This window comes from Brachyhypopomus gauderio, chromosome 10 (assembly GCF_052324685.1).
Source record: "Brachyhypopomus gauderio isolate BG-103 chromosome 10, BGAUD_0.2, whole genome shotgun sequence".
NCBI classification, from domain to species: domain Eukaryota; kingdom Metazoa; phylum Chordata; class Actinopteri; order Gymnotiformes; family Hypopomidae; genus Brachyhypopomus; species Brachyhypopomus gauderio.
Genome location: NC_135220.1, coordinates 2,821,590 through 2,848,844, shown reverse-complemented (window position 1 = coordinate 2,848,844; position 27,255 = coordinate 2,821,590). Strand labels below are relative to the sequence as shown.

General features: G+C 41.0%; 3 protein-coding genes and 2 long non-coding RNA genes across 5 annotated transcripts; 2 read left to right on the top strand and 3 right to left on the bottom strand.

Annotated features, from left to right (window-relative positions):
* The first annotated feature begins 3,984 nt into the window (after positions 1 to 3,984).
* rprm3 (reprimo, TP53 dependent G2 arrest mediator homolog 3) lies at positions 3,985 to 4,804 on the top strand. Its single transcript, XM_077020881.1, has one exon. The coding sequence runs from the start codon at positions 4,240 to 4,242 to the stop codon at positions 4,525 to 4,527; it is 288 nt and encodes a 95-aa protein (XP_076876996.1). The 5' UTR covers positions 3,985 to 4,239; the 3' UTR covers positions 4,528 to 4,804.
* Positions 4,805 to 9,346: 4,542 nt separating this feature from the next.
* On the bottom strand, positions 9,347 to 11,589 carry gtsf1 (gametocyte specific factor 1). Its single transcript, XM_077018715.1, has 8 exons — positions 11,444 to 11,589; positions 11,050 to 11,187; positions 10,788 to 10,897; positions 10,531 to 10,660; positions 10,310 to 10,390; positions 10,164 to 10,227; positions 9,931 to 10,040; positions 9,347 to 9,751 (listed from the first exon to the last, which is right to left on the bottom strand). Exons 2-7 carry the CDS (start codon positions 11,135 to 11,137, stop codon positions 9,968 to 9,970), a joined length of 546 nt encoding a protein of 181 aa, XP_076874830.1. The 5' UTR covers positions 11,138 to 11,187; positions 11,444 to 11,589; the 3' UTR covers positions 9,347 to 9,751; positions 9,931 to 9,967.
* Positions 11,531 to 12,064, top strand: LOC143525142 (uncharacterized). Its single transcript, XR_013133579.1, has 2 exons — positions 11,531 to 11,815; positions 11,951 to 12,064. It is a non-coding gene; the product is annotated as an uncharacterized LOC143525142 (long non-coding RNA).
* A 660-nt stretch (positions 12,065 to 12,724) lies between these two features.
* Positions 12,725 to 14,655, bottom strand: LOC143525141 (uncharacterized). Its single transcript, XR_013133578.1, has 3 exons — positions 14,418 to 14,655; positions 14,118 to 14,243; positions 12,725 to 14,024 (listed from the first exon to the last, which is right to left on the bottom strand). It is a non-coding gene; the product is annotated as an uncharacterized LOC143525141 (long non-coding RNA).
* A 4,195-nt stretch (positions 14,656 to 18,850) lies between these two features.
* Positions 18,851 to 24,686, bottom strand: letmd1 (LETM1 domain containing 1). The gene is made up of 9 exons (XM_077018714.1): positions 24,532 to 24,686; positions 23,832 to 23,986; positions 23,562 to 23,677; positions 21,335 to 21,417; positions 20,947 to 21,133; positions 20,726 to 20,827; positions 20,445 to 20,597; positions 20,066 to 20,162; positions 18,851 to 19,935 (listed from the first exon to the last, which is right to left on the bottom strand). The coding sequence occupies exons 1-9, from the start codon at positions 24,609 to 24,611 to the stop codon at positions 19,862 to 19,864; spliced, it is 1,047 nt and encodes a 348-aa protein (XP_076874829.1). The 5' UTR covers positions 24,612 to 24,686; the 3' UTR covers positions 18,851 to 19,861.
* Positions 24,687 to 27,255: the final 2,569 nt, after the last annotated feature.

Here is a 27,255-nt window from a genome sequence, read left to right as displayed (position 1 = left end):
CGTTTTGTTGTTTTCAGTTCATGAATACGGTGTTTAAGGTGTGGGATCAATATTCACATCAGCGTACTTCCGCTCTTGCTGAAATCTCCTCTCACTTCTCTTTGCATTACTTTTCCTCGTTCAGAAGCTGTTCCCATCCAAAGCAACTCACATATTTGTCAGTATATTAGTGTGTGTGTGTCCTGGGAACCAAACCCATGATGGTGGTGTTGAAGACGTCACACTCCACCAGCTACACCGGCTGAACTGCAGGTCAGAATTGTTCACACTGGAAGCTTCTGAGATAAAGTACAGAATCAAACGACAAAACAAAACAAACCATCCTATAACACACTCTGGCTTTATATCCACCAAAAATACTCCACCATCTGAGAATGTATGTCTATTATAACTATAAACACAAGAATTGGAACTGCCTCTGTACCCCCCCTAACACAGACCATATTGTTTATATTGAAATTGTATGATAAAATCGCATTTAGAAAAATAAAAAAATCATTATTGGTATTTGTCACTGCAACTGCTTGAGCCTATTTTACAGTATAAGTGGATATAATTATGTAAGAGGCAAAAGCATCCAGGCTCACAGAAACGCTGTCGTTTGGCTCAGAGCTGTTGTCCTTTTGTGAATAAGAATCAGTGAGAGTTGTACCCTCTGCTCCAAGACAGGGGCGTGACGGAGGAAGTCCTGTGGTGTGTATTTATAGCTCATCTTTGTGATTCAGTAACTCGATCAGCTGTTCTTTCAAAGCAGCGGAGAGCAACTTTGACAACGAAAGGTGTTCATGGCCATACTGAAAGCTGTGGTTCCAAGAAGCACAATTCCTCTCAAATGATCATCAAAACTTGTACTTGCTCAAAATCCAGAAAGCTACTCTTCAAGAAGTCATGCAGCAGTAGTGATTCCTCAGCAAAATAAAATCGCTTCAAGACTCAGATGTTTGCAAAGACAAAGAGTAAAGCCGATAATAAACGAATAAATAAATTTGCTCCTTACGGTTTTGCTATTAAATGCAAACCAAGAAAACAGCACACAATAGATTCACTGTATGTCTATGCAAATTTTATACTTGAAGGAAACACAAAGGCTCACAGTTCTTATGTTCTATGTCGTTGATCTATATTTGCACGCTAAACTTGCAGATTGCTGAACATTGCAGCGACCTAATAAGAACGTCTGAAGAACATCTGAAGGTCACGACTGCATTCATTTAAAAAAAAAATACTACAGCTCTTCCAGAAGGATGTAACTGGATAAAGTCACTATCACTCCAAGAATAAACCTGTGGCTTGCACGTCTGGTTCGCACTGTGCCGGGCAGGCGTGTTGAAAGTAAAAGCACACACGTTGCATGCGGGCCACAAACAGGACTTGTCCTCTGAAAAGGGATGAAATTACAGTGGAAGCCTCTTCTCACACACACCCAGGGGAACTTCCCGCACACCCTCTGGGGACATGGGGGGTGGGCATGGAGGGATCAAATCTGAGCGCTCTGAGATGGGCCTGGAGTTTTGCCCTGGGCCTGAAATGAGCTCAGGGCTTAAACCCCATGGGTCATTCAAGGCGCCATGAGCCGAAGCCAGACATCTCGCCAGTCACACTCAAGCAGGATCTACCTACACACCAGGTGCCGCCCATGTGATTATCTTTATAGCTGAGCGACTGCACCAAAGCAAAATTGACTTTCTACATTTCAGTTTAGTTGCTTCATCTGAGATTTATTACGTGACAATTATCACACACACACAAAGAGAAAACCTATTCAGGTTGACCCCATACAAAGCTACATTATCTAATCTTTAGATAATATTAAATACATTTAAACCTATTTGAATCTCATTAATGCAAAGCCATTTATGCAAATAGCTGAGGATTTCCATCTCGGTGGCAAAGACTGCAGGGCAAAGACATAAAAGCAATCAATCATTTTTTTCTTGACACAAACACCTGGTCATATTTCGTGCACTGACCTGTAAGATTATGTATAGGCAGCTAATGCAGTATATACATGGAGAGTGACAGGGGGAAATGATAGTAGAAAGACAATAGGAACAGATGATGGTTGTCTTGCTACAGAGCTGAAAGGAGGTGTTCCTCTCTGAGGAGAGCCTCTCCAGCTAGGAGGGTTATGACTGCTCCCTGTTCCCCCCATCAGTTCCCTCTCAAACAATTACACCATTCACACTAGAGCAGATGATAAAGAATCATAGTGCAGCTTCTGGGCATGAGAACACCACAAGACAGAAGCAGCCTTCAGCTCAGCTACAGTCACAAGAATGAGAAAAGTCTTGATGCATGGCTACAGAATCTGGCAGTGACGTTTGCAATTACGCAGAGAAGTGGCTCAATACCCCCCCACATACCCTCCTCAAACACACAAACTACAGACAAAACACACCCCCTTCCTTTAGCTAAGAAGGGACCTCTTAACATTTGGGAAATTATCCAGCCATTTCTGGGAAAACACCTTTTGAAACACTGGAATCATGGAGACCAGTGGCAGAGCAGCTTGTACCCGATGTGATTTCACCTAAGAACCATGCATCCTATGAAGGGACTAAAGCTTTGAACCAAGGTTAAAAGTGACTGTTCCTATGTGGAGACATGTTGATGTCCAACATGCTATCAAATCTACAAGACAAATCTGCATCTGAGAAACCAGCTCTGTATCAGTCCCTCACTCTAAATGTGTCCTGAAGGAAACACAATCACCACATTTAAAGTGTAGTTGCTTAAAAATAAGGATGAAAATATGACCATAGCTTTCAGTGATCCCAATGCCAGAAATTGATCATTTTCTGTTTTGTGAACTGATGGTGAAGGACACAGAACAAACTATTGTAAAACAAATTCACTTTTATTTCAGTTTTAAGGAAGTTGACAGACCATAGAACAGGTCATTGATAAACCCACAAGAATGGCACACAAATAATGGTCTTTGAATTTAATGACAAAAATATATTAATTTTTAATATATTAATATAGCTATTAATATGATACTCCTGCTATTTCGACAAAACCCCTACTCCTAAATTAAAATGCTATGTAAATATATAGGATGTTCTATATAGTGTAGTTATTCTAAAAGTTCAAAACAATAATACCAGTCATCTCATATCTTGCTGTTACTGTGGAAACAGTCAAATGAGTCACACACACACACACACACACACACACACACACACACTTATAGTATAGCACCAAGGAAGCCGTTGTAGACTGTGTTGTGGGACTTGTCACTTTAGGCTATAAAACTGCAGAAATGGGCGGTGCTTGCAGCCCGGCCCTAAATGCCACGCCTTCCACATCAGCTTCTGGCTTTAAAAATTGGCCCCGCCGAACGAATTCACTAATGCCACTTAGACATGATGGAGAGCGCGCTGGCAAACTCAGTGTTCGCTGGGATTATCACTCATGGCGACTGCAGCTGACACAGTGTTTCTCGCCTTGCCGTGGTAATTCACAGTGACACTCAGAACAAGCCAGGCAGAGACACAGCGCCACCCCCTGAGGCAAAATACAGAATGATGAATTCGGAATGTAAATGTTAAATCTTTTTAGCTGTGTAAAGTGTGTAAAGTGTAATCTTACACTCCAACACTCTTTAAATCTAAAAAGATGAAAAATCAAGGCATAGCCTAAATATTAAGACTATTAATTATTAAAGCAAAATCCAAGTTATTGTCAAAAGCTTTCTGAATTACAAAATTAACCCCCCCCCCCCCCCCCCCCCCACACACACACACACACACACACACACTATACATTATATATATATATAATAGCAGTTGTAAAATCAAGTGGACCTTAACTAAAATAATTATGGCTCATTTGGTCAGACAAATTCAAGCATCAGTTGTGTAATGCACATACTTCCATAAATAGCACCACAGCGCCATCGGGCGGTCATAAGCAGGATCACACCCGCCCCAAATACGGCTCCAGATTTTTTCTTCCTCTGGCTGTCAGTGGTCCATCATTTGCCTCAATCTCTCTGTGCTGTTCAAGACGCGCTGAAACCCCGGCGACCGCGTTTCTCAGCATCCATTCATTATATACTATGGACTCACCGACTGCTGAAGAGATATCTGAACATCAAAACTTATGAAAGGACAAATGTTAGAAGATTTTTACTGACCGTTATAAGTAAATGGCCCGTTTCGTTTAAAAGGTGCTGCGGCCACTTTGGCAAACTAACAATCTTCACCGGCTTGTTTGGTCGCAAGGAGCCGAGCCGGAATGAACGCCTCTCACGGACTCCTTAACCGGACTCTGACTTGGCCAGGATGCTGCAACGTCTCTGCTGCGCCTTCCACAAACGACGCGTTTGGAGCGCCTTTTATGGACGACCGACAACAATTTATCATGTGCGTGGTACAAATTGCCGTGCTTTGTGTCTTGTCGCTGACTGTTGTGTTTGGCATTTTTTTCCTTGCTTGTAATCTTCTAATTAAGTCGCAAAGTATGATACATTTATTAGTGGAGGACCGCAGACCGTCGAAAGAAGCGGAAATCATGACCGCGTAACATTGCTGAGCAGTCCGTATCTTGCAATCAAATCATACATGATTTTTATTCGGATTAGTAGCAAGTTGTAGACTATTCTTGAATGTTAATTATTATACTCGGAGGAGGAAACTTGTATATTTTCTTCCAAAATCTAAAGAGAACATGTACACGTCTCCCAACAAGCACGTTGAAGTAAGAATGTCATTGAAACCGTTTTTACACCCTATATTGTTTTATTTCAAATGTGAGCAGATGTGAGCAAAGTGGTTTTTAGGTTAGTCACCGCAAACGAAACAGCGCCGTCGAAAAGTTTTCTAAACGCTTAAACATTTAAACAATTTTTCCACTAAAATATTTTGTTTATTGTAAAATAAACAAACCCTTTCCAATTAAAATAGTTATTCAGTATCATTATTAAGATGAGTCTTGACCATTAGTCCTAAGCCTGCTTTGTGTCCGTAGATTAACTGCATTGTAAAATACTAAACAAGCGTCGACGATGTCATTTCCGTTATGTCGCTTCCAATCGCATAATAAACGTTCTGTTCACCTTGCACATCGTTTGCTGAATCTAATCTAAATTAGCTTTAATTTCATCAGCTCTTCCGATCCTGACAGAGTAGAGAATGTAGACGCTGACCAGAGAAGTTATGCCAGGATGCTGAGATTTTTTCATTTTCCAGTCATTCATTTTTACACACAGTTCAGAAAGAAAAACTTTGCAGGTTTTTAAATTTGATGTAACATTCTAATATGAAAGTTGATCATCTAGATTTTTTTAATTAATATAACATTTATAGTAAAATAAACAAAAACTGTGTGAAAAAAGTATATGTAAAATATATTTATATTTGTGTGAGACTTTTCCATCCTCCCAAAACAAACAAAAACAAAATCATACAAATACCAAAATGTAATGTAAATGATTGGTGGTGTCCACAGCTCAGTCATACTTCAAACATACAGTGGATGAACTGACCAGGGTGTGAAGGAGGTGAAGATAAAGGCAGCAGATCCCACGCTCTCATAACCCAGTGAAGTGAACTTCAACAACATAGCTAATCTAGCAAAGGAATCTCCCAATCCTAATCCCAGTAGGGGGTATAGACCTGCGGTCCCCAACCTTTTTTGCGCCACGGACCGGTTACATGTCAGACAATATTTTCACGGACCGGCCTTTAAAGTGTGAGGGGTAAATATGACAAAATAAAACTATAAGGTCCACTAAGGTCTGGCATAAAAACAAATATAAATAAAAACAAGTCACCAGGTGCACCGACGGATGTCGGGAAGAGAATCCCAAATATTTTCATTTTTCAAAATAAAACATCACTCGGACTCTGATCGCCGATAAAATGTATATTTTTTCTGTGTGGCCTGGTACCAAATGACCAAATGCCTGGTGTTTGGTGACCGCTGGTATAGATCACTACAGTACTTCTCTGTATTTCACGTACACTCCATTTTTGTTGCAGAAGCCACAGGTTTTGCGACCCTGTGCAATATCTTCCTGTGTATGTCCTTACATAACTCTCCCTGCACTTATTTTGAATTATCAGCATCAGTATATACTGTTATCAGTATTTTCTCATTGCTGTCTCAAATATGCATTAAATGATTTTATGCAGTAGCTGGTAATATTTCACAAACATTTTCACTAGCACCAGCCAGATGACATGTATGACTTGGTAAGCAACTAATGGAAAGTGTCAGAGGTCTTACTTTTAAGCAGACTAAAACAGATGGTAGTGGAGATATATGTAACAGACACCAAAGGGCAATAATCCAAATTAGGGATTACAGCCCTATTCAAAATTACTGACCTCAATCCAGGGACAACCACACTGTAGTAGCCCCAGAAGCATGTGCATATGAATATCCCCAACATTATCATGATTACAATATAGCGGCTTAGTTTCAGAAACACTGTAAACTTCACACTGTACATTCATATGTCCTCAAGATTGTAGTACATCACACTATTGTAGTCACCTTTGATTACAATCACCTTAAATGACATGACTCCCATGTAAATTAGATGGTCTCACCATATCAATATCTAATGTCAACCGAGATAAAAAATTATGCCTTGGAATCAGGAAGAAGGGATAATTTTGAGTGGGAACAACAGATGTGGGCTTCAGAGTGCACCTGCGTGGCCACTCCCCCAGAGTGCACCTGCACCTGTGTGGCCACCCCCCCAGAGTGCACCTGCACCTGTGTGGCCACCACCCCAGAGTGCACCTGCACCTGTGTGGACACTACCCCAGAGTGCACCTGCACCTGTGTGGACACTCCCCCAGAGAAAGAGAGAAAATGTTGAACGTAGGAATAGGTCCTTCCCGACGGCAGAGGCTGTCATGGAGCAGAGCAGCCTGAGCGGTGAAGGGTTTGGAGCGGACAGAACCACTGCTCCACCAGGACAAGGGGAATGTTAGGCCAGGAGATCATTGGCAACAACAAACCTGAAAGGAGTTCAGATAGTAATTAGTATGTAGTTCACCATAAACATTATGGTCTATTGTCCTTATTGTGTTGAGAAAACAATCAGATCCTATTTTTACAGCTTTTCTCTAGGCCTGTGAAGGCCTAATGGATCCCAAATAACAAGGCTCACCACTGCAGCTACGGGCCAGCACTAAGCCACTACCTACAGCAGCCATTTCTCCTGAAATCAGCCTCTTCTGTCAACATCACCCTCTATGTCAACAGCAGCCTCTTCTGTATACATCAGCTTGCCCACCCTGGGCCAGCAACCACCTGCCTAACAAGCTCTGAATTGGCCAGAGGAGGATGGGTTCCCCCTTGAGTCTTGGTTCCTCTCAAGGTTTCTTCCTCATGCTCTTATAGAGTTTTTCCTTACCACTCTCGCCATTGGCTTGCTCACTGGGGGCTTGGACTCGGACACTTGTAAAGCTGCTTTGTGACAACAACTGTTGTAAAAAGCGCTATATAAATAAATTTGTATTAAATTGTTCAAGTTTCAGAATGATTCAATGACATTCACTTGACCAACAGCAGTCACTAGTGTTTTGCCTTCAGAGATAGGTTCATACAGATTCACGCTTTGCCCACAAGTTAGTCAAAATGTTCAGAGACGGCAAGACCACCGCCCATTCAGGCCAGCAGCTGCTCATGTTCCATTATTCTTGCCCCAGTTAACTCACGTGTGTGTGTGTGTGTGTGTGTGTTACTTACGCTCCCCTCCTCCCTCCTCTTGGGCTTTTCCCAAGAGCCTCCATCTTAAGCTCTGTGTTCGGGAGCAACAGCTGCAAATGCCCCATTAGAAATTACCCTCCATGTCTGTCTGTGCAGCGGTTTGAAAGAAACAGGAAGTGACAGGCCACTTTTCCCGCCATCTCCCCCCTTTTTTTACACTGTCCAGCAATTCTAAAACGTGATTGACAGTAAAAGACATTCTAAGTGCAGCCAACCACACTAGACTTCAGTGGGACTGGACAACCTGAGCTGAGGGCTCACTACTGCAATAACACATCACTTCCCCCCATGGGCAGGGGCAATAGGTTAGTGGCTACAGAGTGAATGTTATTGGTGATTAAAGCTGTCTTTTTTTGGCACAAAGCCAAAATATGCACGTACAATGCTTATAGACATAAGACCTCCTCAGGTTTATGCTGGCAAATGTGAATGTGACTTCTTTTTAAGCTTAAAAATACCAAAACAAAAACTGACCAGCATACCAAAACCCAAACATAAGGTATTCCTTACCCCTCCCAGTCTGAGCCATAAACAGAACATGGAGAGCAGAGAGCAGGACATACTTGGAATCAAATAACTCATTAACCTTGACTAACTTTTAATGAGTCTTGAATAAGCATTTTAGGACTGTCAGCGACTGTCATTTTTTTAAGTGGACCTGGAAGAGCCTGAGGGTTGTATCATTGAATACACCCATCTTACTTGCTTAAGCCCTAAACCTTAAGGCTTGTTTCTGCTCAAAACCCCATCACATGGCTGCATGCTGTAAAACATCAATGTGCTCTTTTAAACAGGTATCACTGCATGAGAGCTTACTAAAATGCAGTCTCTGACTGGGAAGACCCGTGTAATTAAGACCTTTTGCATTCAAATTTGGAAATCCACATATGGAATCTACACAGGACCAGCATTACAAGAGCGATTTAGAATACTGCATTTGTTTTTAACTATTATTTTGACTTTGTTGTTGTATTGTATTATGTTTTATAGATACTGTTAAATTTTTCATTCAGAGATAAAATTCAGTAAGGCACTTATGTGCTGAATGCCTTAAACCTATGTTTAATATATGCTAAAGCGGTGTACCAATTCTTAATGCTTTGAAACCTTATATACTTGCACATCATTTAAACCTTGTACACAATGTGGAATTCAAGTGTACATAATCAGCGAGCATGCTGAGGTCATTGCACAACAGCACAACCTAGAAATCATTATGCAACTACGAGTGCAGCATAAACTCTCCTACCAAAACGTCAGTAGAAGTGCATGTAGAGATGGTAGGCACCAATGCTTAAGCATTTACACCTTCTACACAAGTGGCCTAATTCCCAAAGAAGGGATGTGTGAGGATTTAATAATGGCAGCAGTGACCGGAAGGAACGTACAACAGCAGAGCAGCCAGCTGTCCACACGGGTCACACCAAGCGCAGGAAATAAGGTGAAGGGGGGGGGGCGGGCGCTGGCAGCACCGTCGTGCCTACACACCCTCACAAACCGTGATGAGCGCAGTACAAGGACCACAGGGGCTGGAATGCAGCATGGACGAGTCCAGCAGAGAAAGTGCCCCCATGATGACCACGGCAGCAGAAAGACTGAACTGAACACAGCACCCCAGGCAGGAACCACACAATGTGTTTTATTGAAATAAAAAGGATTCCAGCTCATTCAAACAAAAGACTTGCACATTTGTCCATAAGCATGTTACACTAGAGCTTAACTGTTGGGATTAGACATTTTAGAGAACCATGATGCTCCAATACAAAATGCAGGCAGTGCAATAAAGTCTCTAGAAGAATGTTTCAGAGGACGTTTCAGAGCTTACAAAACATACCCATAATGTTAAGAACGTTAAGAAATTTGTTATCAAGACAAAAATGGTCACACTTTTAAAAGAAATTTCAAACTCAAGTGGCTAGAAAGCATGCAATATTAAAACTTAACTTTAAGAATAAGAATGTGTCACATCGAAGAGCAGTAAAGATGCAGTCCACTAATGCAAATGAGCATTTTCCCCCTTTTCCTGTCAAAACACCCAAATTAAAATACTTATCACTTCAGACATTTACCTAAAATTAAAATCAACAAATAGTTCATCAGCCCATTGCTGCCACCTAGTGGAACAGGACAGTAGTTCTTAAATTCAAAACAAGCTAAAGGTGGAAGCTTCAAAAAAGCAAAACCAAACACTTAAAGCCTCACCTCCATTAACCAGACTGGGAATGCTTGACTTCAGAACTCAGAGTTTCCAAGGGAGTGTTTGAGGTGCACGGAGTCCAGGTGTCAAATGGTTAATAGTGGAAGGCACAGGCCTAAGGAAAAGGAAACAAACATTACTGCAATTCTGCAATTACAAATCTTTGAACTGTGAAGAACATTAAAAATGAAAATTTTCAAATCCAAAGTATACCCACACAACACTTCTGCCAACTCACTTATTTTGGGAAAGCTTATTGGTAGACACGCCCCACACAAACGTATCGGCCTGGTCATCAACCTCTGAAACAACAAAATGAGCATTCAGCACCTGCAAATGGGTTTGGCAGCGACACAGAGGCCAATGGGTAGTGGAATTACTAACCTTTATCCCAGTCCTCACTTACGGGTTGCCTCCATGTGCTGACAGGGACTTGAAACTTCCGGAGCATCTCTTTGCTGGGCTCTATAACCCAACATTGTACACGCAGACGTAATCAACAGGACGAAGAGACAGGACCACATACACGTTCGTAGTCCCAGTTTATCAAGACAAACAAAACAGAACAGAAACAGGGGAGAGGTGCATTAGGATCTAAACCTTACCCTCCTCAGCACTGACGGGTCGTGGTTTGTCCTCACAGTTTTCAACGTGATGAGACAGCTCGTGCTTTGGCATTAGGTGCTTGGCATTGAATGGGCAGGTCTTAAGTTCACTTGCTAGCTTGGGATGATTCTGAAAGCAGGAAAAAAAGGTCAACCAATTACACTCGCTTACAAAATACATTCAGAAGTCTTAACGCGTAGTAATTTGACTTGTTACCAATTACTCAACTCAGGTACGCTGGCAAACTAGTACTAACCTTCCGGCATTTTAGAAGATGAAATGGGAAACGACAGGCTCGAATCTGATGATTTTTGTCGTAAGGGCATTGCAGCAATTTGTTAGGGTCAATGGCATCATCGGATTTTCCTGCAAGTGTTTGAGGACACGTGCAGCAAATCTTTCATGCAACTTGCTCATAACATCACTACTGAGCGCACATTGGCTCGCAACTCACGAAAAAAGAGGAAAACTCTACAAATACGTTGTTACATGTTTAATATAGTTGAATATTCACGTACCTGCGTCGTCCTCCCAGCCCGACTGATGATTACCTGTAGAGTTGATATTTGAAGCGCCAAGGCTAGATCCAAATTTTATTGTAGACATTTTTTATGGACTACAGCGTGGAGGGCCTCCTGAACTACCCTTGATGAAACCTACAACACAAGATTAAATAGTGACACCAAAATGTTAAATCCCCCTTTTAAAAAATATTAAATATGTGTGCGAAAAACTAATTTAACTACTGCCAAGCACTTAGCTACTTTAGCCAGCTAGCGTAAACATACACCAGTTAACTTTATAATCAAGTGTAAGATCCTTATAATTGTTAGACTTTTTTCTTAATTCTAAAAATATTTTTTACATTCCGTTTTGCGCACGAAATGAAACCGTTGGTACGCGAATACTTACAACTTGGCTTCGTTCAAATACGTAAAGACGCCGACCAGCTTTCAGTGTGATTTATTAAACGGCTGGTGTGTCACGTGATCACCGAAACCTAAGCGGGTTCGTTGAGTGGCAGGAAATTTTCGCAAAAAGGTCGTAAAAGAAAAAGTATGGCGGAAGTCGATTTTGCTAGGTTAGTTAGCTTTAACAAATTCTACAAAACGGTCTCGACGCTATCCAGGGGGGTGGTTTTTTTTTATGGTGATTATTATGTGCCGAAATGTTTGAGATGAGATAAAAAGGAATTTCGAGAGTAGTTTTAAAAAGTAATATTGAAACGGTGCTCTGAGCGTACAGCTAACAAACTTGAAATCGCGTGTCAGCAATAAATCACAGGTAAATTCATCAGGTGTTACACAGAATTCAATGACCGTCGAGTTTTGTGACCACAAAAGATGACAGATGCTTGCATTTACATTTAATCTTCTCTTAATTACATAAATGTACTTAAAGAAGAATGTTTCGTTACAGCATTTTACACGTACCAACATTTGACTAAAGGCTTACCATCCCTTCACTTTTGCAAAAAAAAAAAAAAAAAACATGAATGGGATGGACATGTGTGCTTTTTGGGTCACAACTCGATGTTCTTCAACTGGGAGGAAACCCAGAAACCCACGCACACACGGGGTGAACACGGAAACTCCAACCAGACTTGAATCCAAGACCCTTGGGTGACACTGAAGAGTGTTTTACTACCCCGTGATGAACCTGTTGCTGCCCAGTTGCCTTCTACAAAAGTCATAATTAGCCGACAGGACATGGAGCTGGCTGAAGAACGGCGTTGACGTGAAGATGTTCATCCATCACTGGACGGCAGGGAGCAAAGCCAAGCAGGACGTGCTTCACTGATAGATTAACTTTAGCTTCAGGAAAGCCAGAATGTTTAGCATAAAATAATAAATAAAAAATAATAATACTGAGATTATGTTTACGATTGTGACAAGCATTCATACACACAGAGGGACACGTGCAGAAACAGGGACAGAGAGGGGCTCAAATTAAAATAAAGAGGTCAGCTGGTCAGGTAACTGGAAGAGCGGTTGACACACATGGGAAACACTTGTCACCCTACTGACCGGATGAGAAGGCGTATCCAACGGGGCTGAGATTTGGGACTGGAACAGCTTGATTTAACCTCTTGGGTTTGCTGCTCATCTCCGTGTAGGACTGGGGCTCTGGGGGTTTCACCATGGCCACGATCTTCTTGGCTGAGCGGAAGCCTGAAATGAGCCAGCACTGACCTTTGCTCCTAAGCAGGGTCGGTGAACTCTGGATGAAGTCACCGATCTTCTGTAGGGTTCCGTCCTCCCTTGTCTTAGACTGACAAATCAAAAATATTTTCATAATACCCTGCAGTTTTATTATTTTCATAATACCCTGTCTAACTGCAGTTGTAATTACAGCCCTGGTAGAAGCGATCAGCATTCATTACTGCCGTGATCACGACCTTGGAGCCACAGGTATAAGAGCAGCTCTGCCGTGCAGACACACACCTCCACAGGTGTCACATTGACTCTGGAGGTCCTCGGCAGCCGCAGGTTCTTCCCGTTCTTGGACGGCACAGAGTTCTAGACAACACCTCGACAGGTTCAGGCCAGGTTACGAGAATACTATTCAACCAGCTAATTGTGAGTGACTTCTAAAAAAAATTCAAACATTTATTATTATTTTTAAAAGGCAGGTTCTGTCGGGAGCCCTCTGGGAGCCACACACCTCCCCCTCAGTGCTTTTACTCTTCTGAGCTGTTTTGGACTTTGACCTTGATGGACTTTTTGCCTCCGGTCCTGCGGACATTGATGTGGTTGGGCTTGAGGCTGATCTCCACCTCCCGTTTGGGGAAGCGGTTATCCTTCTCATTCTCAGTGGAGGAGACTAAGGAGTCCTGCCAAGGGCAACCAGAGAGAGGGCTGGTGATGACAAGACGACGCGAGCTTGCATGTGCTGGAAAGCCCTGAGCCTGTAGTGTTGATCTGGGATCAGGTCTGTATGTTGATTAGGAGATGACTTACGGACACTGACTGCTGTCTGAATTTCTCTTAACTGTTGTGTCTGCATCCCTCTTAAATGTTTTATATGTTTATATAAAAACATGGCTTATATAAAAATTATGGCTTTGTGACCATAAGCAGTGAGACTAAAATAATGCTGCTAGATTTTAATAGCCAAAACAAGCAAGTGTGTCTGTGTGTGTGAGACAGAGAACATTGAGAACCACATTGAGCTGCACTCTGCCACAGGTCTCTTGCTGTGGTTGCTTAGTCTTCTGGTTTTTCTCCTCTGGTCTCTCGGGACACAAACCTTCCTCCCGACATTCCCTCCAACTTTTTGTCTCTCTGGAACATCAGAAGGACTCACTTCCACCCACTCTGAAAACGTTCATCTGTTTCCTCTGAGAACAGCAGCAGGATGAGAAATGCGTATGAAGCAACGCTTACTGTCCAGTGTCCTGAGGTGTCCCGCTGGTTATCCCCCCTGGGATGTGCGGGATCAGGACCACAGGTAGTCCCACTCTCTCTGGTCCCCCTGTCCAACTTCCCCAGCTCTGTGAGAAATGGTTGCATAGCGTTACCAACATCAGCTACTATCAAAGACGAGTTCCTTAACAATCCGTGTGTTCAAGAAATGGAATTGTTACCTTCACTTAGGGAGCCGATCTCCTTTAGCCGAGTGTCCAGACATCGCTCCTGCTCCGTGCGGGCCCTCTCTTTGTCTGCTAGGGTGAGCCGCAACTCCTGAATCAACTTGTCCTTGATCAGAAGCACTACAGGCAAAAGATCCAGCTGAGGTTTTCTCCCCATATTTCACACACAAGAGCACAGCATGACAGCACCGGTTTAAGTCTGAAGCAGAAGGCGTCACCGCAACCGTCGACTCCTTCTCACGGTCTCAGCACTAGTACTGCGGCACTGTGGGATGTTTGTGTTAAAGTACTTACACTGGCATGTCTCCTGGCATGAACGGCGCTCACAGTCCTCAGCTGCGCAACGGTCTGCTCTTGACTCCACAGGGCGCTGAAAGCTCTGTTCTTCTCCTCCTCATGTAACTTCCCTCTCAGCTCTCCGACGGCTTCAGTCAGGGCCGTGACCTTAAGGGGGACGACACGGTGATCCTCTGCCTGCCGCATTGATTTTTTTTACCCTGTGGTTTGGTTACTAACCTCTATCTGCAGCTGGTCAGCTTGGATGCTGCCCTGAAACATCTCTGCGTGGAGATATGAGATATGGTTCTCCTTCTACAGCAGATCAGTACGCAAGCTCTTCATTTTATCCCGGTCTTCAGACAACTGCGTCTTAAGCCTGTAACCATACAATACAAACTGCTGTGTTGATACTGTGTACAGCCAACTGTTAGCATGTTTTCAGTTAGGATCAGACCTATGTATTATCAGATATATAAGGCGAACTGCATTTTATTAACAGACAAGGGAACCGTCTGAGCATTGCTAAGTAAGATTGAATAATAAGGGTCTTACCTTAAAACCTCCTGAGCTTTGGTTTTGAGTATAAGATCTTTACATGCCAGCTTCTCCTCCATGTCTCTCTGTCTCCTCTGTGCCTCCTGCACGCTCCTCCTCTTCACCTTTTTTGTGGCAACACGCTCCTCCACCCGGGCCTGTTCACTCTGGCACTGCGGCTCAGCTCTGTCTCCAGGGCCTCGATCCTCCGGCTCTTCTCCTGCAAAGTTGACACAATCACCTCGCAATCTTTCTGCGTTGCAATTTTTCTGTCCCTTACACATCACTTCAGAATGAGGTAACAAAGGTTCTACAAGATCTTAAGCACTTCAACCAACAACAGAGATGCTTATCTGCTATTCTGCAGCCACTCAGTATGGAGGTGGTGGGAGATGATGTGAGTGAGATGACCCGAGTGTGGAGTGGTGGAGGATGCTGTAGCCGGACTGACCTGTTGAGACACTGCATAAAATCTGAGGAGGCTTAGGGTTTCATTGTACATAGAAGCACACTGGTTGATGTTAACCATCATGTAGGCTCTTCCATGGCCACAGAAACACCTCTGAAAATAGTGAGTAGAATCCCCCCATCAGCTTCTAGGCCTTAAAAATCAAGAGGGTAAAACATGTAATAATTGCAAATATAATTATATATTATATATATTTCCCGCCAAGGGGAAAATGTAATATATAGTTTTATATAAATATGTTAGAAAGCAACTGCACACTTGTATTGCTCAGTTTTAAAATGAGAAAATCCACTAACTGACAGCCAGCTAATAATCTGTGAAACATTTGATTAATAAAAAGTGTTTTCTTAGTGTTTTACAGTAATCTGACAATTGCTTATTGGTAGGGACAGACCATATTACAGAGGCACATAGTCTGGCGAGCCTCTATTGATACTGGGAGTTAGTTTAAGCTTGAGAAAACATTATTAGTTTGCTAGATTAAAAGGTCAGATAGCCACACTCCTACCTCCCAATAACAACATAACGAGTGATCAGAGGTTCAGTGCAACAAAAAGAGGACTGCTGTTAAAAGTAATATGTTGGTGCACAACAATAAACAAATCGTCTGCGTTTCCATTACTTTGAACTGGACTGAATTAGTAAAGCTCGATAACAATAACTATGGCTTAAAAACTTTTGAGGCTTAATTACCTTAATTAATTAATAAGGGAATTTGTGATTTACTGTCTGTGACCCTCAGACAGAACACTCTGACATTCAGTTCACTCCCTTACCTGTGTGTCTGCTCCTCAGTTAGAACCTCTCTCTCTCTGTACTTTTCCATTACTCCTAGATCCAGTCTACTGTGCCTCCTCTCCTGATAAAGAGAACACCAATCATACATGTTTTATTATTCTTACCCAATTGTGTTGACACATCATCTTCATTCTGTATTTAACTACATGTATTATCATTAAACTTTGGAACTCTTTCCTGACGCCTGTGTGTTGTGTATCTGCTGTCCTGGTACCAGCTACAGAACTCTGAGGGCTGTACAAATGTATAATCTAAACTATGAACCCTGATGGTTTTGGTCTATGACTGAAAGATGACTCCAAGAGAAATAATCATAACACTTACTTCATTACTTGCTTCATTACTTACTTCATTACTTGCTTCATTACTTACTTCATTACTAGCTTCATTACTTACTTCATTACTTGCTTAATTACCCACACACTGAATGTGGTACTTGTGCCTTCACATGATTTTATGAGATTAATAACTGAATAACTGATACATCTGCAAAACTTCCCCCTTATTACACCCATATATAATCATATAAACAAACTTGAAACTGTCACTTGATCAGATTTAAAAATGCAACATAATGGACACTTTGCGTTTGACTGAACAAGGAAGGAAAACAGTGAGTAAACAAAGTACTTTTGCAAGATCTTGTCATGGAAATTCTCCATCACATCTAGGGTCTCTCTGTAAGAAGAGTTACGAGCTCAGAGAGCGTCAGTCAGTGAAAGCAACACATGCACACAGAATGGTTACTTCACCAAAATCACTGTAGTTTATTGCTCACAATGCCAGTTCCTATATACCTTGAGCGCTGGTCATGTGTTGCAAAGTTATACGATTTACAGACATAGATGAGATATATGTTAGTACCAGTAAAGTCTTTAGGCACATAAATTCTGCACTCCTAGGGAAACTTGCTCTTGCTGGGCACAGGTCTTCTGTCTGGAACAGGTCTTCTGTCTGGAACAGGCCTCCAATCCCGTCTTCTCCCTGTCTAGTTCCTTGACATCAAGGGTGACCTTAAACTTCCTCATTTGGTTGCACGCTATGTTTAAAAATACAGTCTGAGAAAGTAGAAATTCAGCATTTTCTATAACAACTAGATCATTGAACTTCTGGGTTTGATAACAAACTACACCAATAGAACACACCTGTGAAAGGGGTTCATAAAGTTGACAATTAGACTAAAGCTGTGATGTTTAAGCAGTAAAATATGGCAAGGAGTGTGTTATCGTGAATAACGTCATGACAAAAAAAAAAAAAGTTCAAGTGTTATGTTTTAAAGTTGGCAATTCCTACCACCAGATAGTAGTTCCACAACAAATTCATAGAAATTATCAGATTCATACAGTCCAAATGGAGAACGTTTGGAACAGTAATCAGTATTCTCACAAGTGAATGCCCTAACAGATGTAATATGATCCAGGAACCAGTCAATCAAAATTCATACAGAATTGAATGTTATAAGAACTACATGACAGTCGGAGAGCAAATGTGGAAAAATAATGCATGATATGAAATTAACTATAAGCAGGTATGTTTTAAGTCTATATTTAAAGCTGAAACTAAGGCCAGTACTATATTCCAGAGAAGGATTTCCTTATTTAAATTGTTAGGTGCAGGAATTCTTCGCTAAGGTTGGGTGTGTGTGGTGTGTGACCAGCTGTTAAAAGGAAGAGGGCAATACTTTTCAAACGTGAAAAGTTAATATTTACATTAATAAAATGTAAATTATAATTCATTTGCATATTTTATAGAGATCTTAGATCTCTATAAAACCATTTTGATTCATTATTAGGTTCTGGTACCAGATGTAATATTCACTTTATGTTTGTTTATGTGTCACTGAAATGTGCAAAAATTCAACTCTTTCACAGCACTGTATACCCATGAAGTATCTACAATGTTTACAACACATACCTCCATTTTGATTTTCTTCAGGTGGTGCACCACTGGTGGATTTGCAATTGAAGTCTTGCGCTGCCCCTGCTAAGTGTATCAATGGGAGTTTAAACCTGGGACTTCTGAGAAGAGTTAGTAAATGCTGCAACACTGATCTCTGCAACACCCAAACAATACCAGGTAAAACCAAGAACATTATTAACAATATTAACCAAACAGTGCTAGGTTAAACCTTTCAGAGAAGAAGGAAGACTGGCCATGTAATTTAGTCTTTAAAATATTTGCAAAACGGATCTCTGCAACAGCCAAACAGTGTCAGGTAAAACATTTCAAAGAAGAAGGAAGATTGACCTTAGATTGAATTAAAAGATTATTTAGTCTTTAGAATTTCCAAACTGAATATATAGTGAAAGACATTTTAGTCACTGACGAGATGCCCTGTAGACATCATAGGCATATAAAACTAAAGTCAGTGGTAAATTGTTAATGTGGTTACATGTTCTGACACATTTACTTTGATAGCAGTTTGAAGTTTTGAAATTCTTTACTGCAAATTGTGTGAAGGTAATTAGGTATTAAAAATCATAATTTTGTAAATTTTATGGTCAAAAAAGTGTTGACCCAAATGTTGAACTTGTGTTAAGCTCTACCAGATCAACCTCCCAATGGGAAACGCTGCTACACCTGTGATGGTCACACCTGCTCAGGAACCATCACATGTCAGGGAGATGAAAATCAATGTATCAGCACATCAGGTGAAAATGTCTTTATGTTCTTAATCTCCAAATGTATAATGACCTGTTACTGTATTGACACGGGCATGGTGCAATCAGATATTGAGTAGATCGGTCTTTATAAAAAGGGCTCATAAAATTAACATTAACAGCTTCACGTAATAACACAGATGACATAAGGACAACGCGAGAATGACAAGGCATGACAACAAAGCTAAGGAAAGTAAAGAAAAACTAGATATTTGCTTTAAACAAATATAAAAAAAAAACAAATATAAAAAAAATTAAACAGAAAACCACAAAATCACAGCTTTCTAGGCCTAGCTTTCTATGTCTGAATCAAGAAATAAAACTTCACAAGTTAATAAATCCACATGCATAAACAAGTTATTTATCATACAAATAAAAATAATCACATTAATGTCTAAGGACAACGAGAAGACAAAGAGAAACTTTTCTCGAAAAATGTGTTTTTACATACATTTATTTATTTATTATAGTATTTAACGGTAAGTCCAGCTCCAATCATCTTGTGTGATCTTGTATATGTATTGCGGCCAACGCCCTTCTGAGCTGGCATTCAAACATACCGATAGCTCAATATAAATCAAATACAACAAAGCAATCTTGAGTGGCCAATTTAATGCATGACCATAGCAGCATGTTTGCCTGTGAGCCACGTTCACTGGAGCACAATGATGCAGTTTTCCATATAATCATGTCCACAGAAAGGTCATGCATGTGTTCATACACAGTCAAACACACCTGTGGTAAGATTTATGTCCATCACTTTTGTGTAATATAAATGAGGTCATGTTGTGGTGGTTTGCATTGGTGAGTGTCCCACAATCCTCTATGTTAATGGGCAGCAGATCTGTTTGTGCCACTGAGTGAAGCCTGACAGCAGAAGCTAATGGAAGGACAGTGGGTGTCTGGGTCATACTGACAGTGGTCACCCATCCGGTCACTGTTTTTAGTGCTTCTCTTGATCCTGATTCTCATTGTGGCAGAATGAGAGGAGGGTTTGGTCAGCTACATGGGGGCTTTGGGTAGTTCACCGTCAGAAGCATCATGCTGTGCAAATACAAGGAAGTCTCTGATTCTAGGTGGGGTGGATTAAGGACGTAAAAGAGAAATAGTATAAATCAACATGTTTAAAATGCCCAAGAGCAGATGTTGGAAAAGCAGTCAGCCTGAAGTTTGAACACTGGCCGATGTCCTGCCTGGCTGACCTTTAAGGTGTGTTGAGAACTGCAGCCACTGGGAGAGCCACTGGTGGCACTGAGCAGGACTCACAAACTGCACATTCAGGCCTCTCACGTGACACGCCTGGGAACAGAGACCACGTGATCAAACTCACAGTCTACACAGACAACAAACCTGAAGTCAACCTCCACTGTAGCACTAAAGATGCTAAATGATGAAGATGATTTCACCACTTCTGACAAAGAGTTTGCTCACTAAAACATGCAATAAATATTCATATTTGATTTTTTTAATTTGTTAATATTTGTATAGCACAGCTAGTGTAATGACAGTTTGTGTTTTTGCCATCTGTATTTATGAAATATCTTCTTGTTTAAAGGCCTGAAACATTTTAGAGTACTACACCTCTCTGAGCTCCATTTCACTCAGTTGATGGATCCCCAGGTGGACAATGGCACGATCCAACTGCATGAGCTCTAAAGCATGCCTATTCAAGCGCTGACCAATCCAGAAGACAGGGAGGCGGGACGTCAGGAAAAGCAGTGGGCAGAGATGTCTCTGAGAAAGAATCCAAAGAAGCACACATCAGCAGTACTGCAATGAATACCTGCTAGAGGTTGGAACCTGTCACTCTCTGGAGTTCTACAATGCTCTGGTTAAGCTGGGCTACGCTAGTATGAACGAACCATCTGCTCTGTGCTCAGTCTCTTCATACTGAGTGGAGGGCCAGAGAATAAAGTTCTTACGGCATGAACATCAGACACCACAGGCTGAGCCCCACTGTGCACCTGGACACAGGCAAATATTAAATTCTTTGGTTAATCAAGCACAGTTCACTCAGCTAAATGGTAAAGACAGTGGTGAGGCAGACGGAGGCAGCAGGCCGAGGCAGAGTAGAGAAGCTCACCTTGCTGCACAGCTCCAGAAGGCGGCTCTTCATTCTGCCATCTTTGATGTCCTCTGCTGCCCTCTGCAGGCCACTGAGCAGCTCCTGATGGTGGCGGGCCCTCTGCTCATGGTACACCGCCCGAAAATCCACCAGTTGCTGTGGTGTCCAGAAGTGGCGAATCAGGAGCTGCCGGGGGAAAAGGTACCTGGTAAATGGAGGGAAGGGGAGGAGCATGATGAGTGCAGGAAGATGGAAGGATGAATGGATGGATGGATGAACGGATGGATGAATGTGTGAGGAAGTTATTGAGAATAACAGATAGATGGGCGATGAAGGACCAGAAGAGAAGTCCCCTTTAATTGTATCTTGTTTGTGTAAATTAAGAAAAAAAGCATTCCGTACTCACATAAGAACAAACACTATATAGTTTGCAAAGGGAGGTACTGAGATGATCACAAGAGGAATGGCTTTGATCATGTCTCTGCGAAACTGTTGAGCACAAGTAAGCATGCGTTATTGAGATACAGGTAAAAATGTCTTCAAATGCATCTCTGAAAAGCACTGTGTTCATACGGAAAGGTCATGGGCTTTGCTTCACACTCTTGGAAACTAAAGGTGGCTCTACATTCAGCAATTCCACCAGACTTCTACATTTCGTGCATTTCAAATTGTGTATGATTCTATAGGTGTAAATTCCTGACCAAATTTCATGACACTGTGTGATTTCACTTGCATTGGTTACACATATAAAGTATTACACAAATAAATGCAAACAGGAGCTGCTGTGTGGGGAACCTGTGGAACCCTGACCCTAACCCTTACCCTACCCCGACCTCTGACCCTAATCCTAACAGTGGAAACATGGTTAATCTGAGCTTCTTCCTCCTGCTGGAAGCTCATTTTGATAAATGATCAAAAATATGTTTAAAAAATAAATAAATAAATAAAAAACCTTACATTTCTAAGTTCCACTTCAATAGGCTGATCTCTTATATTGACGAATTCCAGCTTATCTGGCAAAAAAAATCTACTACATTTCCATAGTTCAATAGTGGACTACATTTACAGTATTTGGCAGACCCAACATCACATGAGCATTTAACGCCCTATGTCTGAATCAACAAATAAAAACTTCACAAGTTAAAAGATTTATCTCATATATATATATATATATATATATATATATATATATATATATATATATATATATATATATATATATATATATAAATAAAAGATTATATATATATATTATTTCATCCCTGCATAGTTTCAAGAAGAGTCTCAAAACATTCCTGTTTAGATCTGCATTTAGTTAAGAAACTCTCAATCTTATTTACTTATATATATATATATATATATATATATATATATATATATATATATATATAAGTAAATAAGATTGAGAGTTTCTTAACTAAATGCAGATCTAAACAGGAATGTTTTGAGACTCTTCTTGAAACTATGCAGGGATGAAATGCCTCTGAGCTCTTGTGATGTATCAAGAGCCACGGTATCCAGGGTAATGTCAGCACACCACCAAGAAGGACGAACAACATCCAACATGATTAACTGTGTTTGCAAGAGGAAGCTGTCTGAAAGGGATATTCAGGTGCTAACCCGGATTGTATCCAAAAAACATAAAACCACAGCTGGCCAAATCACAGCACAATTAAATGTGCACCTCAACTCTCCTGTTTCCACCAGAACTGTCCGTTGGGAGCTCCACAGGTTCAATATACATGGCTGGACTGCTATAGCCATGTCATGGTGGGGAGGCCGGGTCGCTGTCAGAGGGTGCATGTCTCCACTCACGCTGATTCTCAACACACTCCCCCGAGCACTAAACCACTCCTTCCGTCCCGTTCACCTGAGTATTAGCACCTGTTCCCCATTAGTTTGTGGATCAGTGATGGTTTGGGCTGCCATATCATGGCATCCCCTTGGCCCAATACTTGTGCTAGATGGGCGTGTCACTGCCAAGGACTACCGAACCATTCTGGAGGACCATGTGCAATGATTCAAACGTTGTATCCTGAAGGTGGTGCCGTGTATCAACAATGCACCAATACACACAGCAAGACTGGTGAAAGATTGGTTTGATGAACATGAAAGTGAAGTTGAACATCTCCCATGGCCTGCACAGTCACCAGATCTAAATATTATTGAGCCACTTTGGGGTGTTTTGAAGGAACGAGTAAAAAGAAGAAAAAGAAAAAGAAGGGCTTAAAATCCCTCTGACCACTGTGCAGGATTTATATGTCATTCCCAAGACGAACTGATGCTGTATTGGCAGCATATGGAGGCCCTACACCATACTAATAAATGATTGTGGTCTAAAACCAGGTGTTTCAGTTTCATTGTCCAAACCCTGTCATATATTTAGTGTATCCTGACAGCAATAGCTAATGGAAGGACGATGGCTTCATGCTTTCTTCCCATTATTGTAATCTCTATGGGTGAAGTGTGGATGTGCCAACACAATGCACATTACTGCATTTTGGTCAGGAATAGGAGGCTATTCATGGCACAGTGAAATGCAGTCATCACACCACCCTACTGAACCTGTGTGTGTGTGGTCCTACATCATGGACCACTTTAGCTTTAAATTCATTCCAGAGACTCCAGCTCACCTGTCTCTGTTTCTCCATTTCACGATAAGACAGCTTTTGGTAATCTAAGTTATTACTGAGCATCCGTCTTTTGATTCTATGTACTTCTCTGGCATCTTCAAAGAGAAGACGAAATCCTGCAAAACACAAATATAAAACGTATGTAGAGTGCTTCCTGTAGCTTTAACAGGAAGCATGACACAATGTATGAGACCTATTGTGCACCTTCTTTAGGGATGCCAAACATTTGTAAGGCAAAATATCATTCATTGTGCTGTGCTGAATTCTCACCTCTTGTAAATGTATGATACAGAACATAGAATTTAGGGAAGTGGTGTTGAAGAAACCTCTCATACTTTTCATTGGTCCGTTTCAGTGTTGACACAATGCTTTGGCCAATGTTGTGTCTTGTTCGGGACGTGGAATACTGGTTCACACAATTCAATCTGGAGAGAAGGATAAGAAGTGATTAATAAAATTGTGTCGATGTTTTGAGCATTAGAAAAAGAGGTTAACTGTTGCTGAACATCATCTCATGGTCATCTCACAACCACTCAACCATCACAATGAGCAGATTTGTATAGTTCACTTAGAAGTAACTACCTAGCTACGTATCCTCATCAATAAATTGCAATAAAATGCTTACCATACATTATATGAATTATATAAACGAATTCATTGTAATTTATAACTTGCTACCTACTGCACGATTTTATAAATCGCAGCATAATGACAAGAAACTAAACTAGCTAGCTAGCATTACAAGGCGAATCGATATGCATGAAGTGACATTTCTCGTGTCGTATTTTAACGATTGTAGCCAGTTAGGTTAACTGTATCGTGTCGAGACAAATCTGAGCTACAGGAACACATGTTGCAGGAAGGTTAATAAAAGTTAGCCTGTAGCGTAATTACGCCTTCCAGCTCTGTAACGAGGTCAACTTTATAATGTCGACAACGTGCAAATTGTTTTTGAGATTAAACAATTTACCTTACTTGCATCTTAGGCGTATAAAAGCCTGCCATGCCCGCAGTAACTCTGTGGCACAACAATATACAGGACTGCGCCATTTTGCTAACGACTCCTGCCAAACCGTGCGTGTGGAGAACGGAACACGGAGGGGCGCATATTATGGTGTTAATTTTGGGACAAATGTTTTGTTCATTTGAAAATGAGATCTGAAACTGAAAGTTACAGTGTTGAGCCTGAACATCGAAAAATACCACAATCGATTCAAAATAAAAATAAGTGAAGCAAATGTTTTTTCAGTTTAAATACATCAAACACAACCCTCAATGGGTCCGTGGGGTGCAATCTGCACCCCACGGCAGTTTCTATGGCCACTAACATGTTTTTAATAAAACTGCAACATTGATCCTCTGTGACATTGTTAAGGAACCATTTTTAAATATTGTTGCATATAAAATATTTTAATAACTGTTGACATAAATTTTTACCGGCACATTTTCATCGGGGGTGCGATATGCACCCCCAAAAACGTTATTTATTTACTACCTTGTTATTACATTGATATTAACATATATTAATTCTAATTATTAATATAAATTTTGATGTACATATATTTTGGCACATGTTGGGTTTTAGTTGGACCTTTTTAAAAGTCAATCATTTAGTTTTTTTTTTTTACCTTTCAACTGTTACATAATAAATAACAAAATGGCTAGGTGTCCGACAACTCAAGCTCTTAGACTGATTATGCAAGCAGATACACACAGTGATGAAGATAGTGTTATTGAAGAAGATGCCAATAGTGAAGATGGCGATTATTTGCCTGGAGCTGGTCCTGACTCAGATACAGAAGTTCATGTGTCTGAGGAATCTGATGAGTCAGAAGATGCCACATGGTCTGAGGAACACCAGGTAAATGAACCTACTACTACACTGACTGAAAGAAGAAGAGGTATCTCAAGAGGAGTTAGAAGAGGTAGGACCAGATCACGCCGTGGTTTTTGCCCGGGATGGGGCACACACAATACACCTAATGCAGCACAACCCACGGCTGTAGAGCTACCCTTTGGTGATACCAGTACGCTTACTAGTACCAGTACACCTCAGAAGACCAATGATGCATCCAATCCAACTTCTAGAGCTGGAGAAACAGGAAGCAAGAGACCAGCTAAAGTGAAGAGGACACAAGAACGTTGTTACCTGTGCCTGCGCGAGTGTGACAGGAAGACACGCAAGTTCTGTGATAAGTGCTCTAGGCCTGCTTGTCCAGCACACTCAGTCAACACTTCAAATGTACTGTGTGAAAAATGCTTTTAATTTGGATATGTAATTTGATGAATCATTGAACAACATGTGCATTTGATTCGTTTTGCAATTTAATTTCGATAATGGAATTAAAATTACACTTACTTGGACTTTGTGCAGAGCAGTGGGGATCTCTTCCCACTATCCTGACCCCTTTAAGTGCACTTTCTCAATGCATAGACTGTGCATGTTTCACACAGTTAGTTAATAAACATTGTTTTTCCTTCATTTTAATAAACTTTTGCTTGTTACCATTGATTTATATATGCCAACTAAAAGGGGTGCAATTTGCACCCCAAGGACCGGGAATGCAACTTTCTCACAAGGACCTATTGAGGGTTAAATACATTGAATTTTGATTCAATTCTGTATTTATTTTGAATAAATTATTTTTTTTCAAGTTTCAGGTTGCTGTATATTTTGATATTTGAGGTTTAATGTATTTCAGATTTCAGACTAGTTAAACGTTAATTCTGAGACAACACCAAACTCTTCAGAAGATGAGATGAGATTATATTATATAATGTAATGATATACACATCATACAGTGGGATGATTTTAAGAAGTATAGCATACACAACACCATCTTCCCTCAACAGTACAGTTTTATTCTGGTACTCTGGTGCTGAGCAAGTTATGTTTTGGTCAATGTCTTTCACGTTTACCCATTTTGCATATATAATAAGTGATAACTTAGCTTGTTGCTTCTATTGTGTTTGATATGTTTTGTTTCAAACCAGTACAGTAATGTACAATTCTGTTTTTGTTGTAGATGCAGTTGAAAAGGGACTTTTTTCAGAGACTACTGACTAATGTTTCCCATGTCATGCAAAGACTGCCCCTAGATTTGGATTATTTACAGTTTGTCATCAACCAGGAGATGATTACTTTTAGATCGTTGTTGGGCCAGGTTGAGATGCCAGAGGATATTGTAAGTTCTTTGACTGAGCTGTCAATGCTTCTCAGTGTAATGGACAATGGTAATCATGTCCCTCAAGTGCCAGTGTTGCAAGGACATATGGGTCTGCCAAAATATTGTTTACCTCCTCAGCAACTAAAACACCTAGTACAGATATCCCTCCCAGTGTCGCACATCGCAGAAATTCTGGGTGTATCTAAAAAGACACTGAAACGGCGGATGGATGAGAATGGCCTTTCCGTAAAGCAAACGTACAGTGATCTTACCGATGAACAACTAGACAGTTTGGTGAGGTCAGTCAAGGCCAGGTCACCACATGTTGGTTACAGAATGATGAAGGGTATCTTGCAGGCCATGGGTCACCGTGTCCAGTGGAAAAGGGTGTTTTCATGCATGCATCGTGTAGACCCTGTTGGTGTACTATCAAGAATGACTAGGATGGGATGTGTTGCAAGAAGGACATATTCTGTTCAGGGTCCACTGCACTTGGTGCATATCGACACAAATCATAAACTGATCAG